Source organism: Pan troglodytes, chromosome 9, assembly GCF_028858775.2.
Source record: "Pan troglodytes isolate AG18354 chromosome 9, NHGRI_mPanTro3-v2.0_pri, whole genome shotgun sequence".
Lineage (NCBI taxonomy): Eukaryota > Metazoa > Chordata > Mammalia > Primates > Hominidae > Pan > Pan troglodytes.
The window spans coordinates 77104522-77123884 of record NC_072407.2 but is presented as its reverse complement, the minus strand read 5'-3'; the positions used below and the strand labels follow the sequence as shown (position 1 = coordinate 77123884).

At 40.6% G+C, this 19363-nt stretch overlaps 1 protein-coding gene and 1 pseudogene across 1 annotated transcript; both read left to right on the top strand.

Moving 5' to 3' along the window:
- The first annotated feature begins 1543 nt into the window (after positions 1-1543).
- Positions 1544-9721, top strand: OR2AT4 (olfactory receptor family 2 subfamily AT member 4). The gene is made up of 2 exons (XM_001174950.5): positions 1544-1610; positions 8051-9721. The coding sequence occupies exon 2, from the start codon at positions 8700-8702 to the stop codon at positions 9660-9662; it is 963 nt and encodes a 320-aa protein (XP_001174950.1). The 5' UTR covers positions 1544-1610; positions 8051-8699; the 3' UTR covers positions 9663-9721.
- A 7995-nt stretch (positions 9722-17716) lies between these two features.
- LOC101058556 (nucleophosmin-like) lies at positions 17717-19111 on the top strand (annotated as a pseudogene).
- The last annotated feature ends 252 nt before the right edge of the window (positions 19112-19363 follow it).

Sequence of the window (19363 nt, the reverse complement as noted above, 5' to 3'; positions counted from 1 at the left end):
GCAGCTAAGGCCCAGAGAGAAATCGAGCACAGCGCCAGTGGGCTGGCACTGCTGGGGGACCCAGTACACCCTCCGCAGCCGCTGGCCCGGGTGCTAAGCCTCTTATTGCCTGGGGACAGCAGGGCCGGCCGGCTGCTCCGAGTGTGGGGTCCGCCAAGCCCACGCCCACCCAGAACTCCAGCTGGCCTGCAAGCGCAGGCGCAGCCCTGGTTCCCGCTCGCGCCTCTCTCTCCACACCTCCCTGCAAGCTGAGGGAGCCAGCTCCGGCCTTGGCCAGCCCAGAAAGGGGCTCCCACAGTGCAGCGGTGGGCTGAAGGGCTCCTCAAGTGCCGCCAAAGTGGGAGCCCAGGCAGAGGAGGCACCGAGAGCGAGCGAGGGCTGTGAGGACTGCCAGCACGCTGTCACCTCTCACTGAGACTACAGGTGCATGCCACCATGCCCAGCTAATTTTTTTGTATTTTTCAGTAGAGATAGAGTTTTGCCAGTTGTCCAAGCTGCTCTCTTACTCCTGGACTCAAGAGATCCTCCCCCCTTGGCCCCGCAAAGTGCTGGGATTACAGGCGTGAGCCACCACACCCGGCCTAGAACTTTCACTTTTGACTCAGTAAAGCTCTGTATTGATTAAAATGTTCTACAATGAGGTTCTGTTTATTACTTGTGAAATTAAAAAAAAATTAAAATTTTATGAGTATTAGTAGGAGTGACCAAGTCAGTCAAGTCAGAAACAGAACACTGGAGCCAAAGGAGAGAATCAGAAAGATTGAGGCAGGAAGAGTCTGTGACTCTTGACTTTGTCCTGTATGGGGTTGGGGCAGAGACTTCCACCCTCACATTCTTTCCACAAAACCTTTGCAAGTTCTCATTGCACAGCAGCAGAGTATCACATACTCATTCAACAAGGCTTTACTGCTTTGGTCCATTAAAATAATAGCTCCCACTTATTGAATGCCTAATAAGTGGCAGGAACTGGGTGAAGCACCTTAACCTGCCCAGTTATCCTGTGAGAGAGTTAGTGTCGTTATACCCATTCCACAGATGACAAAATGAAGACCCAGTGAGGTTAAGGGATTTGTTCAAAGTCATATTACTGGGAATAACTCGGGTCTTAGTCATTAGATAACATGTTGCTGAACCACTGAACCAGAATTGGAGCCTTGGGTACAAATCCCAGCTCTGCCACCAGCCACTCATATGACCTTGGGCAAGTCACCTCACTTCTCTAGATCTCAGTTTCCTCAAATGTAAAATAGTGGAAATAATCCTGACTCTGCCTGTCTTCCCTGGCTATTGTGAGGACCAGATGGGAAAACAGGAATAATACTGGTGATAAAGTTCTGGGACCCATGAGGGTTGTTAATGATGTTGTTTTCATTATCAGCAAAGCCCAGAACAAAGTCCCCCACTCCACCCTCGGAAGTTGTTCTCAGCTGACTGGCAGGTATCTGGTCCCACAGGTGAGCCTTCCTGTGGGAGAGAGCCCCAGCAGGCCTGGTTGCAGAGAGGGGCCCGAGGGTTTAAAGGGCCGTGGTTGAGTTTCTACCTGGCTCTTCCCAACCAAGGCCAACTGTGAGGACTCTACACAAGACATCAAGGCGGACCAGGATTGGTAGGTGAGCTGGGCTGGGGATGGAGTGCACAGAGCAGGCAGAGACTGGGATGGGGAGATAGGCTCAGGGAGGTTGGGGGCATGTACAACCACAGTAAAGATCCTGGGAATGTCAGGGTCCCAGGATCCAAGTCAACCACGCAGTCAGCCTGGGTGAGTGTAGACCAGACACCCTCGCAGGCAGGGGCAGGGCTGTGCAGTCACAAGCAAGAGGCTAATGATCTTGGAAGAGAATTCCTCACAAGGAGGCAAAGCTGATGACGATAAGAGAAATGGGAATAATTTGTGAGGGAATTGCAGTCCATTGGAGGAAAGCACAAAGTGGTGGAGCCAGGAAGGAAACTCAGGCCTTTCTAACTGCAAAGTTAATAGACCTAGATTCTGTGCTTCACGTATATCCTGCTCCTTTTCTATGGAAACAGTGCAGGATGGTGAGAATATCATGAGAGAACTGCATGAGTTTGGGCGTTGTAATGATGTGTAATGACTGTAAAGAATCAAGCAGGCAACAGAAGCTTAACAAATGAGAGCGCCCTTGCTCTCCTTCCTAAGAGGCTGAGGCCATGACACATCTGTCTTCGAATCTCTCATTTATCTAAACACAGAGTGGATACTCAAAAGTATTTATCAAGCTGGAGATCATTGCTTCCAAAGTCCTCATTTTATAGATGGGAAAACTGAGGCTCAGAGACCCAGCATCACAGCAAGAGAGTGGCAGAGCTGGTCCAGGAGAGCTCAAGGTGAGTTGTTAATCTAGCTCTGTTGAGAGTCTAGTTCTAGTTCTATCACCCACTTACTGTGTGACCTTGGGAAAGCCACAGCCCATTTCTGGGACTCCCTTTTCTGTCCCCATCTATATAATAAAGAGGTTAGGTGAAATGCCAGCACTTTGGGAGGCCGAGGCGGGCAGATCACTTGAGATCAGGACTTCAAGACCAGCCTGGCCAACATGGTGAAACACCATCTCTACTAAAAATACAAAAATTAGCTGGACATGGTGGCAAGCACCTGTAATCCCAGCTACTCGGGAGGTTGAGGCATGAGAATCGCTTGAACCCGGGAGGCAGAGGTTGCAGTGAGCCGAGATCGTGCCACTGCACTCCAGCCTGGGTGATAGAGCAAGACTCAATCTCAAAAAAAAAAAAAAGAAAGAGGTTAGGTGAAAACTATTTAATCACTAATGGCCCCTTCATTCCTATTTGATGATTTATCAGCAAAACAAGGCAAGTTGGAAAGCTGCATTCCAGAGCACTAAGCTCCTGAGAAGGGTGGTGCAGTATCAAATAGAAACGATCAGACCCCATTACTGCTCTGAAAGTGCTCCTGGTGTGGTGGACACATAAATAGACAGAGACAACCTGGTGTAATCATAATGATGACAAACAGAAGCACAGGAACTTCAAGAGCCCAGGAAAGAGGCTCCTGAGCCAGCCAGGACCATAGAAGATCTCTTGGAGGAAGTAATATTTGAGCTGAATTTGGCAGAAGCACAAGGCAAGAGCAAGGAGTTGCCATTTGACTAGAATAAGGAGAAACAAGGCTGCAAGAAGACAGGCTTTGAATAGCAGGCTAAGGAATCATCCTCTCTCATGAAACATCCTACAAAGACTGGGTGGGAGCCAGGACACCGGCTTTAAAACCTACTTCTGCTATGAATTTGTTGGTTGACCTTGAAAAGACACTATTTCTGGACTTCAGACTCAGCATCTGTCTCCCTGCTGTTTAATAGAAGTGAGGGAGGAGGTGGGAAGAGAGGCTCAGTCAGGCTTGACGGCTCTGAATTTCTCCCCTCAAACCCCAATTCAGCCTAACTCGGTGGCATTCAATCCATAATTGACTTCTCTGAGCTGTAACAACGTTCAGAATAATGTAGTTTGCATCTCTTTGGGTATTAGAAAAACATGGTGATTTGCTTAGGCAGGTTAGGTCTGTTAACTGAGGGTTATCTCTTAAGTGGAGGTGCAGCAGTTTTGCTTTCCTGCTTGTGTAATTGGGGCCGAATTGTAGAATACTCTTTCAAGGGAGCATTCACAATGGAGTGGTCTGTCCCATGTGTCTTTTTGTTTATTTGTTTTGTTTAAAAGACAGGGTCTCCCTCTGTTGCCCAGGCTGGGGTGCAGTGGCATGATTATAGCTCACTGCAGTCTTGAACTCCTGGGCTCAAGTGATCCTCCTGCCTCATCCTTCTGAGTAGTGAGACCACAGGCACAAGCCACTGTACTTGGCTAGTTTTAAATTTTTTTTGTAGAGACAGGGTCTTGCTATGTTGCCCAGGCTGGCCTCAAACTCCTGGTCTCAAGCAATTCTCCCACCTTGGTTTCCCAAAGTTCTGGGATTACAGGTGTGAACCCCTGTGCCCTGCCTCATATGTCTTTTAGAAAGACATTATACCTGCCTTCACTCTCTGACAGAAAACCAGCCCACCCCACGCTTAGGAAACTAAAGAACAAACTCTGAAATTTGTAGTTTGCTGCTGACAATATCAGCCAAATATATGGAGAAGGAAAGAGAAAACCTTTGCCCCAGTCTCTCCCCTCATGAAAATTTGAGCTTCCAGATTCTCCAGGGAACCGACGATAGAAGAATGCTGCTCTGGGGGTTAGAGCCTGGGCTCCAGTCCTATCTCTGGGGCTCGCTGGCCATGACAGTATGGGAAAGCCCTGAATCTTTTTGTCTTTTGCCCTTTCTATATTAAAAGAAAAAGCTGGCTGGGTGCGGTGGTTCACGCCTGTAATCCCAGCTCTTTGGGAGGCTGAGGCAGGTGGATCACTTGAGGTCAGGAGTTCGAGACAAGCCCAGCCAACATGGTGAAACCCCGTCTCTGCTAAAAATACAAAAACTAGCTGGGCATGATGGCACATGCCTGTAATCCCAGCTACTCAGGAGGCTGAGGCACACAAATCACTTGAACCCGGGAGGGCAGAGGTTGCAGTGAGCCGAGCTTGTACCACTGCACTCCAGCCTGGGTGGCAGAGCAAGACTCTGTCTCAAAAAAAAAAAAAAAAGAAAAAGAAAAAAAAGAAAAGAGAAAAGGAAAAGCCACCTGGATATTTCCAGGTTTGGAATTTTTTATGATTCAATGGCATGAGAGATATTTTATTAGAGGTAAGAAAAATAGGGAAAATCAGAGAGAAGGTAATCATCAGGTCAACAGGTAATCATCTTGGAATCATCAGGGTCAAGAGACAATGATGTAAACATAAACGTGAACTTCCTCTTGGATTGTTTATTCAGAGAGACATCCCCAACATAGTAGAGCAGTCAATATTCTCCCTCAGTTAAAGATCTCCGGTTCTGTGGGCAGACAAAAGCACACATCTCTTCTTCCTTGACAGGGGGAGAACAACCTCTAGAATGGGGTCTTCTGCCTTTGGGCACTTGTCACAAGACAACTTGTTCTCTAGCAACAATGGCTCCCAAGACTCCCAAGTTTTCAGATTCCTGTAGTACTGTCTTATCTGGGGCTAGGGAAGACTACAGGATAGTGATAATGAAATGGTTAATCAGAAACACCTGCTGAACAGCGTAGCTGATAGGAGAGATGAAAAGTCATGCTCTTACAGAGGGACATCCTCCAATCTCTGTTTCTGCTATTGGGTAGACTACACCTTTAACTTAGATTCCAACCTGGAAGCAAGTCCTCTCACAAAAGGCATCTTTTGCCATTCCTTTTATTGTAATATGACCAAAAACATTTATTTATTTATTTTTGAGACAGAGTCTTGCTCTGTCGCCAGGCTGGAGTGCAATGGCGTGATCTCAGCTCACTGCAACCTCCACCTCCCAGGTTCAAGCGATTCTCCTGCTTCAGCCTCCTGAGTAGCTGGGATTACAGGCGTGTGCTACCATGCCCAGCTAATTTTTCTATTTTTAGTACGGACGAGGTTTCACCATGTTGGTCAGGCTGGTCTCAAACTCCTGACCTCATGATCCGCCCGCCTCAGCCCCCCAAAGTGCTGGGATTACAGGCATGAGCCACCGCACCAGACTTTATCTTTTTTTTTTAATCTTATTTTTCATTTTTAAATTTTTTTGTAGAGACAGGGTTTTGCCATGTTGCCCAGGCTGGTCTCAAACTCCTGTGATCTGCCTGCCTCAGCCTCCCAAAGTATTAGGATTACAGGTGTGAGCCACCATGCCCAGCCTAACAAAAGCCATTTAGATGAACATCAGAAACAGAAAAATTTAATCCATGGTGACAGAAGTCACAACAATAGCTACATTGGGGGTAGCAGAATTTATTGGATCAGGTGCAAGGGAGCTTTCTGGGTTGCTGGAAATGTGCTATATCTTTAGCTGTATCACTAGCTGATCTATATCTCTACATAGATATAGATTTATATCTATAGATATCTATATATTATCTATCCCAAATATTTTTGGGCTTTATTGCACGTGAGTACCTTAAACAAATGAACAAACAAAAATAGCTGAATACCTTGTCTTACCTCTTGGTTATATATCCTGATGTGAAATTGCTAAGTCATAAGTTTAAGAAGATGTTGCCACACTGTTATCCGAAGTGGTTGTACTAGTTACCATCAATGTATGAAGGTACCAGTTACTACATATCTTACCAACACTTGCAGTCCTTTTAAGTTTAGCCATTTTAGTGAGTATGTATTATTAACATCCTGTATTTTAATTTACATCTCTAGATGGCTAATTTTTTCATATGCTTATTGGCCATTTGGATGTTCTCTTTTGTAAAGTGCCCACCTATTCAAGTCTTTCACCCATTTGTCCATTAGGTCATCTGTCTTTTTCTTACTTGTCAAGGTTTTTATATATACTGGATACATGGCCTTTGATAAATGTATTGAAAATAGGAAAATATCTTCTCCTAGTCTGGTTCCTGCCTTTTCTTATTCTCTTTGTATTGTATTTATTATTGTCTTTTTTGAGCAAAGTAAAATTTACTCAGAAGATAATGAGCAGATCTTATGTATACAATTCAATAAACTTTCGTAAACATACATGTAACCAAAACTCGACTCAATACATAGAACATTTCTATCACCCCAGAAAGTATGTTCTTGCCTGCTTCTTGTCAGTCCTCACACCCATAGACAATCACTGTACTGATTTATAATATCATAGATTAGTTTTGCCTGTCACTTAATATCAATTAAGTCATACAGTATCAAATATCAAATAAGTATACAGAAGATATACTCTTCTATCTCTAGGCTTAATTTTAGACATTTTCTACTGATCTATTTTCCAGGTCTCTAATCCTGTCTTCTGTTGTGTCCAGTTTGCTATTATACCTATCCAGTGAGTTCTTAATTTCAAATATTGGATATTTCTGTTCTAGAATATTTGCTTGGTTCTTTTTAAAATAGATTCCAATTTTCTATTGAAATTGCCCATTTTAAAATCCATTTTGTCAACATTTCCTCTATTTTCTTTAATATATAAACATAGTTATACTAGAGTCCTTGTTCGCTAACTCAGGTAATGGGATCATCTGTATGTCAACTTTTATTGCGTATTTTCCCTCTTGATTGTTGGTCACATTTTCCTGCCTTTTGCAATAATTCGTGTTGTGCACAGAATATTATTTATATTAGATTCATAGAGGCCCCAGATGATGTCTCTCATCAGACAGATTCCTCCCTTCTCTTTGTTAGGCAGGTAGAGTAAGGTAGGCTGGCTACCTAAAGCCAGTTAAGGCTTGAGTTAGGTTAGGGCTGAGTTTCAGTTCTAGTAAAATTTAGTCCAACTTTGGTTTGTTCTTGTTCTTAAGGTATGACCCTCCTGAGTTTTGGGCTGATAGCCTGGTTGATCCTTATCTCCTCAGCCCTGAAGGAGTGTGGGAGATTTGCATCTACCCTTTGGTGGTTTGGAGCTTAATTCGTTAGCCGCATTCCCCATCCCTCCTTTCCCCCCACCCACTACATACACACATAGCTTCAAATCTTTGTAAAATGTTTTGAGAGGAAATACCAGTGTGTGTGTGAGGAAATCCCTCTTCCTCTATTCTCTTAAGCATCATGGGATCATGGGAGATTTTGTTTTGTCTTTTAGAGGCCCTCAGCACAGCTTTCTAGCCTCCCTTGCATAGCCAGAATTCAGAAGATGTCCCATAGGGAAAACTTGTTATGCATTTAGAGTGCCTCAAATTTCCAGTATGTTTTGTAAGCCTTTTTCGACTATCACAAGTCTTACTGGTTTCTCTTTCTCTCATCTATGACTCTCTGCCTGGTCCAAGTCTAAGCCACATCATGGTCCCCAAATCAAATATTCCCAGAGAACAAAAGAGCTGGTGATTATTAGTTAACTTTGGAGGGTCCCCACCCATTGGAGTTTGCCTTCATCTCATCCTTATGGCACCCATATTCCTCAATTTGTTTAAAAATGTGATTTGTGTAATTTATCCAGATTTCCCTAATCATTGCAGTGAAAGTGTTGGGCTGTCATGGTCTATTATATCCAATACAGGAGCAGAAGTCCAGACACCTAGCTTAAATGGAGTCAGAAAGAACCACTAGTCAAGGCATACAAGAAAAACTTAATAAGAGTGTGAGCAGCTGCATAGTACACACAGCCTTGGAGAAAGAAGCCCCTCAATGGAACATGATGGAACTTTGAGTGAGTACAAAAGTGGAGACATGAGCTTAAGGACTTGATTTATGAGATCTGACATCAACCTAAACCACACAGCATGGAACCTAAGATGAAGACCAGAAGAAGCCTTTCCAAAGCACTTTCACAATTATAATTCAACAATCAACTGTTTAGATCTGATTTTCCCAGTAAAATATAAACTCTGGGAAGACAGGAACTTTGCCTGCCTTCTTCACTTTGATCACTTCATCACCTAAACAAAGCATACAGACTTCTATTTGGTTGGTTATTAATTAATTAATAATCAATATTTGACAAATTTGGGGTTCACATGGTAAAAGTCAATACCATAGCCCCTCATCAGTCCTCTACAGTTGGTTGTAAATAATTCTGCTTATATTACCTACAGAGTAAACATTATAGCATTATCACTCCAGAATCCTTTGTTTCTATGGTTTCCAGATGTTTCCAATGTCTAGATGTTCCAGCTGCCCATCTCTGAGAAATCCAGCTGTGTCTCACAATGGATGCCACAGCCTGTAATGAATCAGTGGATGGCTCACCCGTCTTTTATCTGTTGGGCATCCCCTCTCTGCCAGAGACCTTCTTCCTCCCTGTGTTTTTTATTTTCCTCCTCTTCTACCTTCTCATCCTGATGGGTAATGCCCTGATCCTCGTGGCCGTGGTGGCAGAGCCCAGCCTCCACAAGCCCATGTACTTCTTTCTGATCAATCTCTCCACCTTGGACATCCTTTTCACCACAACCACTGTCCCCAAGATGCTGTCCTTATTCTTGCTTGGGGATCGCTTCCTCAGCTTTTCTTCCTGCTTACTGCAGATGTACCTCTTCCAAAGTTTTACATGTTCAGAAGCCTTCATCCTGGTGGTCATGGCCTATGACCGCTATGTGGCTATCTGCCACCCACTGCACTACCCTGTCCTCATGAACCCACAGACCAATGCTACCTTGGCAGCCAGTGCCTGGCTAACTGCCCTCCTCCTGCCCATTCCAGCAGTAGTAAGGACCTCCCAGATGGCATATAACAGCATTGCCTACATCTACCACTGCTTCTGTGATCATCTGGCTGTGGTCCAGGCCTCCTGCTCTGACACCACCCCCCAGACCCTCATGGGCTTCTGCATCGCCATGGTGGTGTCCTTCCTCCCCCTTCTCCTGGTGCTTCTCTCCTATGCCCACATCCTGGCCTCGGTGCTTCGCATCAGTTCCCTAGAAGGACGGGCAAAAGCCTTCTCCACCTGCAGCTCCCACCTTCTGGTGGTGGGCACCTACTACTCATCTATTGCCATAGCCTACGTGGCCTACAGGGCTGACCTGCCCCTTGACTTCCATATCATGGGCAATGTGGTATATGCCATTCTCGCACCAATTCTCAACCCCCTCATTTACACGCTGAGAAACAGGGATGTAAAGGCAGCCATCACCAAAATCATGTCTCAAGACCCAGGCTGTGACAGGAGCATTTGACCTTTAAATGCAGCTAACTCTGCTTCCAGGACACCAAATAACAGTGCTTAGCACAGAGAAAGGACTCAATACATGATAATGAAATAATGTTAATTTTTATTGGAATCTTAAGTTGTTGTATAAAATTTTACTACTTAGTAATTCAAGAAATCTTTACTAAAATAAAAAAAAAATCTTCATGGCAAAAAATTCTTAAAAGCAAAGTCAAAAAACAAATAAAAAACATATCACAGGGAAAGGCAAATATTCATATTATACAAAGAATGTAGAAGATTGAAATAAACATTTCAATAAAAACATGGGCAAAATATATGTGTAGACAAATCAAAAAAATGCAGTGGCCTTTAAATAATGAGTCTTTACTATATAAAAAGAATACGAATTTAAATTGTGCTGAAATGTTATTTTTCACTTAATCAGGTTAGCAAAAATCCAATATTTTGACAATATGCATGTAGAAAAACAGAACTTTTATAACTTGCTTGTGAGGATGCAAACTGGTATAACACTACCGCAATACCTACCAAAATTACATATGCATTTACCCTTTGACTCAGCAGTATCACTTCTAGGAATCTATCCCAAGGAGTCACCGTCAATCATTCATTAGGTTACGTATTCATCACTATACAGGGAACTGATTGAATAAACTATAAAAATGCATGATGCAGTAATAAAAAGGAAATAAGGAAGCTCTCTACTGATATGATATCATCTCTAGGATATGTGTTAAGTGAAAAAAAGCAAGCTGCAGAAAAGTGTTTTTGTAAGAAAGGAGATAGTTTGCTTAAAATTTCAGGAAAAAACTAGGGGGAAAATGTGAACTCATAAAGATGGTTATCTATAAGGAGAGGCAAGGAACAGGAAGGACAGGACCAGAATGGAAGCAAGTCTAGACATATGTAATTATTTTTACATAGTTCAAAGAAATCAGAAAGAAAAACCCCACAATTCCCTCAATTTAAAATAAACAGAAGCACTTGACCCTGGCTGTCTCTCAAGTTAGTGGCATGACCACATAGAAAATTACTGTAAGTGACTTTTACACAATGTTTTGACTATACATCCTAAAAGGGATATATTAAAAGGACAAGAAAAATCACATCTTAAACTACATTGAGGAGTTTTTGTTGTTGTTGTTGTTTGTTTGTTCTGAGAAGAGGCCTTGCTCTGTCACCCAGGCTGGAGTGTAGTGGCGCTATCTCGGCTCATTGCAGCCTTGACCGCTAGGGCTCAAGTGATCCTCCCACCTCAGCTCCCTGAGTAGCTGGGACCACAGGCACATGCACCACTACCCCCAGCTAGAGTAGTTTTAAAAACATGAATATTATAGTTTTACTTCTTTAATATATATTAGATAAATTACATGTTTGTATAACCAAAACCATTTTTATCATTTTATTTTACCATGCATGGTTTTATATTTACAGAGAGTTTCAAAGATAGTATGAGAATTCCCATATATCCTTCACCCAACGTCCTCTGTGTCAACATCTTACATAACCATGATACATTTATCAAAAGTAAGAAGTTAACATTTGTAAAATACATACTATTAATTATACTAGAGACTTTATTCAAATTTCTCCAGTTTTTCCAGTAATGTCTTCTTTCCATTCCAGGATCCAATCCAGAATGCCACATTGCATTTTATTATATCTTCTTAGTTGCCTGACATTTTATTGGTCTTTCCTTGTCTTTCATGACCTTGACACTTTTGAAGAGTCAATAGTAAATTTAAATGCAAATGGCTAAGTGAAAGAAGCCAATCTAAAAAGGTTACATACTGTATGATTTTAACTGTATGACATTCTGGAAAAGGCAAAACTATGAAGACAGTAAAGAGCTCAGGGGCTGCCAGGGAGACTAGGAGAAGGGAGGGATTAATAGGCAGAACACAGAGGGCTTTTAGGACAGTGAAACTATTCTGTATGATACTATAATGGTGGATACATGTTATATATTTGTCAAGACTCATAGAATGTACTACACCAAGTGTATACTATGGGCTTTGGGTCATAATGATGTGTCAATGTAGGCTTGAATGTAACAAATGTAACCACTCTGGTGGGGGATGTCATTCTAACAGGTATGTAGTGGTATCTTATTGTGGTTGTAATTTAATTTAATTACATTTCCCTATGACTAATTGTGTTGACCATCTTTCATGTGCTCATTTTCTATCCATATATCTTTTTTGGTGAAGTCTGTCCAGATCTTTTGCCTGCTTTTTAATCCAGGTTGTTTGTTTTCATACCATTGAATTTCAAGTGTTCTTTGTATATTCTAGGTACAAATTCATTATTAGATATTTGATATACAAGTAGTTTCCCCAGTCAATGACTAGCCTTTGAATTCTCTTACAGTGTCTTTTGCAGAGCAGAGGTTTTCAATTTTGATAAAGCCTAACTTATCATTTTTCCCTTATGGATTATGCTGTTTGATAACATATCTAAATACTCATCACCAAACCAAAGGTCATGCAGATTTTGCCCTATATAAAACGAAGTTTCTAGAAGTTTTCTATTTTTGATTTCATTCTATGAACAATTTTGAGTTAATTCTTGGGTAAGGTGTGAGGTTTAGGTTGAGATTCTTTTTTTGTGTGCATATGAACATGCAATCATTCCAGCACCATTTGTTATAAACCATTCTTTATCTATCAAATTGCCTTTACAGTTTTGTCAAATCTCAGTTGATTATATTTGTGTGTATCTATTTGTGGGCTCTCTATTCTGTTCCACTGATATATATGTCTATCCTTTACCGATACCACACGGTCTTGAATACTGTAGCTTTATAGTTAATGTTGAAATTCCATAATGTGACTCCTCTGACTTTATTAATTTTTTTGTAATTGTTTGGTTATTCTAGTTCCTTTGCTTTTTGATATAAATTTTAGAACCAAGTTACTGGGATTTGGGGAGGGGAGGGACTATGTTAAATCTATAGATTAAATTTGGGACAATTATCATTTTAACAATGTCGAGTCTTCCATTCCATGAATATAATATATCTCTCCATTTACTTAGCTCTTTAATTTTATTCATTACAAACTGCATTCCTGGGATGAACCCCATTTGGTTGTGACATGTTTTGCCCTTTATATATTACTAGATTTGACTTGTGAATATTTTGTTCAGGATTTTTGCATCAATATTTATGAGAGATACCAGAGTGTAGTTTTCTTGTAATTTCTTTGTCTGGTTTGGTATTAGATAAATGCTGGCCTCATAAAATGAGTTAGGAAGCTTTCCCGTCTCTTCTACATTCTCAAAAACATTGTATAGAATTGGTGCTATTTCTTCCTTAAATATTTGGCAGAATTTGCCTGTAAAATTTCCAGGGCCTGGAATTTTCTTTCAGGAAGTTTTTAACTATAAAATTAACTATTTAATAGATATAGAAATTTTTCCATTATCTATTTCTTTTTGAATGAACTTTATAATTTCTGCCTTTTAAGAAATTTGTCCATTTTGTCCAAATTTTAGAATTTATAAACATAGAGTTGTTGTACTGTTCCCTTATTATACTTTTAATGTCTGTGATGTCTCCTCTTTCATTCCTAATATTGGCAATTTGTGTTTTCTGTGATTTTTTCTTGGTCAGTTTAGCTATAGGTTTACCAATTTACTGATTTTTCAAAGAATCAGCATTTAGTTTGTTTCTTCTCATTTTCCTGTTTTCAATTTTATTGATTCTTCCTCTAATCTTTATATTTTTTTTCCTTCTACATACTTTGGGTTTAATTTGATCATTTTTCTAATTTCCTGACATGGGAGATTAGATCATTGATACGAGACTTTTATTTTTCAATGTAAGCATTGAAGTCTGTACATTTCCCAATAGCTCCTGCATTAGCAACTTCACACGAATTTTAATATGTTGCATTTTTATTTTCATTTTATTCCAAATGTATTTTAAACTTCCCCTAAAACATCCTAATTGACCCATGCTTATTTCAAAGTGTTTTTATTTAATTTCAAAATATTTGGAAGATTTTCCCAATCACTTTCTGTTACTGCTCTCTAGTTTAATTCCCTTATGGTTCAAGAATATGCTTTGTATGATTACTATTCTTTAAAAAGCTTTTCTATTCTTTTAAATTTTTTTAGTGGCCTAAAATATGACCTACCTTGGTGAATGTTCTGTGCACCCTTGGAAGTGTATTCTGCTATTATGTGGAGTGTTCTATAAATGTCAATTAGGTCTAGTTGTTTGATAGTGCTGTTTAGACCTTCTATATCTTAACTGATTTTCTATCTGCTTGATCAATTCCTGAAAGGGAAATATTAAAGTTTCTAACAATAATTATGGATTTGTCCATTTCTCCCTTCAATTTCACCAGTTTGTAAGAAAATTTCCACTTTTTAGATTCAGGGGGTACACATGCAGGTTTGTGACATGGGTACATTTCATGATGCTGAGGTTTGGGATATGAATGATCCCGTCACCCAGATAGTGAGCATAGTACGCAACAGTTAGTTTTACAAACCTCGCTACCCTCCCTCCACCCTCTATTAGTCCCCAGTGTCTATTGTTGCCATCTTTATGATCATAAGTACCCAATGTTTAGCTCCCACTTATAAGTGAGAACATGCAGTACATGGTTTTCTGATCCTGTGTTAATTCGCTTCGGACAATGGGCTCCAGCTGCATCCATGATTTCATTCTTTTTTATGGCTGTGTAGCATTTCATGGTGTATATGGACCAATTTTCTCCTTTTTTTTTTTCTTTTTTTTTTGAGACGGAGTTTCGCCTTGTTGCCCCGGCTGGAGTGCAATGGCACGATCTCAGCTCACCACAGCCTCCGCCTCCCAGGTTCAAGTGATTCTCCTGCCTCAGCCTCCCAAGTAGCTGGGATTACAGGCATGTGCCACCATGCCCAGATAATTTTGTAGTTTTAGTAAAGACGGGGTTTCTCTGTGTTGGTCAGGCTGGTCTCGAACTCCTGACTTCAGGTGATCCACCAGCCTCGGCCTCCCAAAGTGCTGGGATTACAGGCGTGAGACACTGCGCCTGGCCATATTTGGACCAATTTTCTTTACCCAGTCCACCGCTGATGGGCACCTAGGTTGAATCCATGTCTTTACTATTGTGAATACTAATGCAATGAACATATGAGTGCATGTGTCTTTTGATGGAATAATGTATTTTCTTTTGGATATATACCCAGTAATGAGATTGCTGGGTCAAATGATAGCTCTATTTTATGTTCTTTGAGAAATTGCCAAACCGCTTTCCACAGTGGCTGAACTAATTTACATTCTCACCAACAATGTATAAGCATTCCATTTTCTCTACAGCCTGGTCAGCACCTGTTCTTCTTTGACTTTAATGATAGCCATTCTGACTGGTGTGAGATAATATCTCATGGTTTTGATTTGCACTTCTCTGATGATTAGTGATGTTGAGCATTTTTTCATGTCTGTTGGCTGCTTATATGTCTTCTTTTTAGAAGTGTCTGTTTATGTGTTTTGCCCACTTTTTAATGGTATTATTTGGTTTTTGCTTATTGAATTAAGTTCCTTATAGATTCTGAATACTAGACCTTTGTCAGATACATAGTTTGCAAATATTTTCTTTCTTTTCTTTCTTTTCCTTCTCTCTCCCCACCCCTCCCCCACCCTCCTTTTTTGAGACAGTCTTATTCTGTCGCCCAGGCTGGAAGGCAGTGGCGTGATCTCAGTTCACTGCAACCTTGACCTCCTGGGCCTAAGCAATCTTCCCACCCCAGCCTCCCGAGTAGCTGGAGCTACAGGCATGTGCCACCACACCTGGCTGATTTTTAAATTTCTGTAGAGACAGGTTCTCTCTATGTTGCCCAAGTGTCTCAAACTCCTGAGCTCAAGGGATCCTTCCACCTCCGCCTCCCAAAGTTCTGGGATTACAGGCGTGAGTCACTGCACCCGGCAGTTTACAAATATTTTCTCCCATTCTGTAGGTTGTCTGTTTACTCTTTTGATAGTTTCTTTTGCTGTGCAGAAACTGTTTAGTTTAATTAGGTTCCACTTGTCAATTTTCGTTTTTGTTGCAGTTGTTTTTCAGGACTTAGTCATAAATTCTTTCCCAAGGCCAATATTTAGAATGGTGTTTCCTAGGTTTTCTTCTAGGATTCTTATACTTTGAGATCTTTACATTTAAATCTTTAATCTATCTTGAGTTAATTTTTGTTTATGGTGAAAGGTAGGGGTGCAGTTTCATTCTTCTGCATATGGCTAGCCAGCTATCCTAGCACTATTTATTTATTTATTTATTTTATTATACTTTAAGTTTTAGGGTACATGTGCAAAACGTGCAGGTTTGTTACATATGTATACGTGTGCCATGTTGGTGTGCTGCACCCACTAACTCATCATTTACATTAGGTATATCTCCTAATGCTATCCCTCCCCACTCCCCTACCCCAGCACTATTTATTGAAGAGGGAGTCCTTTTCCCATACTTATTTTTGCTGACTTTTTTGAAGATCATATGGCTGTAGGTATGCAGCTTTATTTCTGGGTTCTGTATTCCGTTCCATTGGTCTATGTGTCTGTTCTTATGCCAATATCATGCTGTTTTGATTACTGTAGCCTTAGAGTTTCAAGTCAGGTAATGTGATGGCTCCAGCTTTGTTCTTTTTGCTTAGAATTGCTTTGGCTATTTGGGCTCTTTTTTGGTTCCATGTGAATTTAAGAATAGCTTTTTTTCTAATTCTGTGAAAAAAATGATGTTGGTAGTTTGAGAGGAATAGCATTCAATCTGTATATTGCTGTGGGCAGTATGGTCATTTTAGTGTTGTTGATTCTTCCAATTCATGAGCATGGAATGTTTGTCCATTTCTTTGTTTCATCTATAGTTTTTTCAGCAATGTTTTGAGTTCTTCTTGTAGAGATCTTTCACCTCTTTGGTTAGGTGTATGCCTAGGTTTCTTGTGCTTGTGTGTGGCTATTATAAATGGGATTGTGTATTTAAAGTTGATTTTCAATGTTTATACATGTTATAACATTACAACATGATGTTGTAATGATGTACAAAATCTTTATGATAAATAAAATTATTGCACTTAATGTCATTTCTCTGAAAATGACTTTAATTAATTTCATTTTTGTGAATTTAATTTCATTTTTTGGAAAACAAAAATCATCAAATTCCTTAATGCTGTATCAAACATAAGCAATACCAGTTCAAATTAGAGAAAAGGTATGCCAACACCAGATTTTGACAACAAAAAGAAAGTTAAAGCCCTACTATTTGTCTAATCTAGGTCAGGTAACCATGGAAATGAAAGAATATTAAAATTATTTATTTTATTATAGCATACATTGAAGAAAATCATAACCCCATTAAAAAGTGGACAAAGCAGGAGCTCGAGGCCAGCCTGACCAACATGGTGAAACCCGTCTCTACTAAAAATACAAAAAATTAGCTGGGTGTGGTGGTGGGCACCTGTAGTCCCAGCTACTCGGGAGGCTGAGGCAGGAGAATCACTTGAACCTGGGAGGTGGAGGCTGCAGTGAGCCAAGATCATGCCACTGCACTCTAGCCTGGGCGACAATGTGAGACTCTGTCTCAAAAAAAAAAATAGAAAAAAGTGGGCAAAGGACATGAACAGATACTTCTCAAAAGAATACATACATGTGGCCAACAAACATATGAAAAAAAGTTCAATATCACTGATCCTTAAAGGAATGCAAATCAAAACCACAATGAGATATTATCTCACACCAATCAGAATGGCTATTATTAAAAAGTGAAAAAAAAAAAACAGATGCTGGCAAGGTGGTAGAGAAAAAGAAACACTTTTCCACTGTTGATCAGAGTGTAGATTAGTTCAACCAGTGTGGAAGACAGTGTGGTGATTCCTCAAAGACCTAGAGGCATAATAGCACCATTTGACCCAGCAATCCCATTACTTGGAATATACTCAAAGGAATATAAATCATTCTCTTATAAAGGTATATGCATGTGTATGTTCATTGCAGCATTATTCACGATAGCAAATACAGTGAATCAACCTAAATGCCCATCAATGATAGACTGGATAAAGAAAGTGTGGTACATATACACCATGGAATACTATGCAGCCATAAAAAGGAATGAGATCATGTCATTTGCAGGGACGTGGATGGAGCTGGAAGCCCTTATCCTCAGGAAACTAATGCAGGAACAGAAAACCAAATACCGCATGTTCTCACTTATAAGTGGGAGCTGAATGATGAGAACTCATGGATCCATGGTGGGGAACAACACACACTGAGGCCTGTAAGAGGTGGGGGCAGTAGGAGGAGGGAGAGCATTGGGAAGAATAACTAATAGTTGCTGGACTTAATACCTAGGTGATGGGATGATCTGTGCAGCAAACCACCATGGCACCTGTTTACCTATGTAACAAACCTCCACATCTGCACACGTACCCCTGAACTTAAAAGTTGGAAATTAAAAAAAAAAAAAAACACAGAAATCCCATGTGTTTTTCATCCCAACTATCAATAATAATTATTGCCCTGGTGTGAGTCCATCCTGCGCAGCTGTTCTCTTGAGCAGTGGTTGTTTATCTCTGTCCGCCTTCTCTCCCACCTAAGGGTGTGCCACCACCCATTCAAAGATTCGATGGACCTGGACATGAGCCCCCTGAGGCCCCAGAACTATCTTTTCAGTTGTGAACTAAAGGCCGACAAAGATTATCACTTTAAGGTGGATAATGATGAAAATGAGCACCAGTTATCTTTAAGAACGGTCAGTTTAGGGGCTGGTGCAAAGAATTGCACATTGTTGAAGCAGAGGCAATGAATTGCGAAGGCAATCAATTAAGGTAACACTGGCAACTCTGATGTCTGTACAGCCAACGGTTTCCCTGTGGGGCTTTGAAATAACACCACCTTACGGTTGAAGTGTGCTTTAGGGCCAGTGCATATTAGTGGGCAGCACTTAGTAGTTGTGGAGGAAGATGTAGAGTCAGAAGATGAAGAGGAGGATGTGAAACTCTTGAGTATATCTAGAAAGCATTCTGCTCCTGAAGGTGGTAGCAAGGTTCCACAGAAAAAAGAAAAACTTGCTGCAGATGAAGATGATGACGAAGATGAAGAGGATGATGATGATGAAGAGGAGGAGGAGGATGATTTCGATGATGAGGAAACTGAAGAAAAAGCACCAGTGAAGAAATCTATACGAGATACTCCAGCCAAAAATGCACAAAAGTCAAATCAGAATGGAAAAGACTCAAAACCATCAACACCAAGATCAAAAGGACAAGAATCTTTCAAAAAAACAGGAAAAAACTCCTAAAACACCAAAAGGACCTAGTTCTGTAGACGACATTAAAGCAAAAATGCAAGCAAATATAGGAAAAGGTGGTTCTCTTCCCAAAGTGGAAGCCAAGTTCATCAGTTATGTGAAGAATTGCTTCCAGATGACTGACCAGGAGGCTATTCAAGATCTCTGGCCGTGGAGGAAGTCTGTTTAAGAAAATAGTTTAAGCAATTTGTTAAAAATTTTTTGTCTTATTTCATTTCTGTAACAGTTGATATCTGGCTGTCCTTTTTATGATGCAGAATGAGAATTTTCCCTGCTGTGTTTGATAAATGTTGTCCAGGTTCCATTGCCAAGAATGTGTTGTCCAAAATGCCTGTTTAGTTTTTAAAGATGGAACTCCACCCTTTGCTTGGTTTTAAGTATATATGGAATGTTATGATAGGACATAGTAGTAGCAGTGATC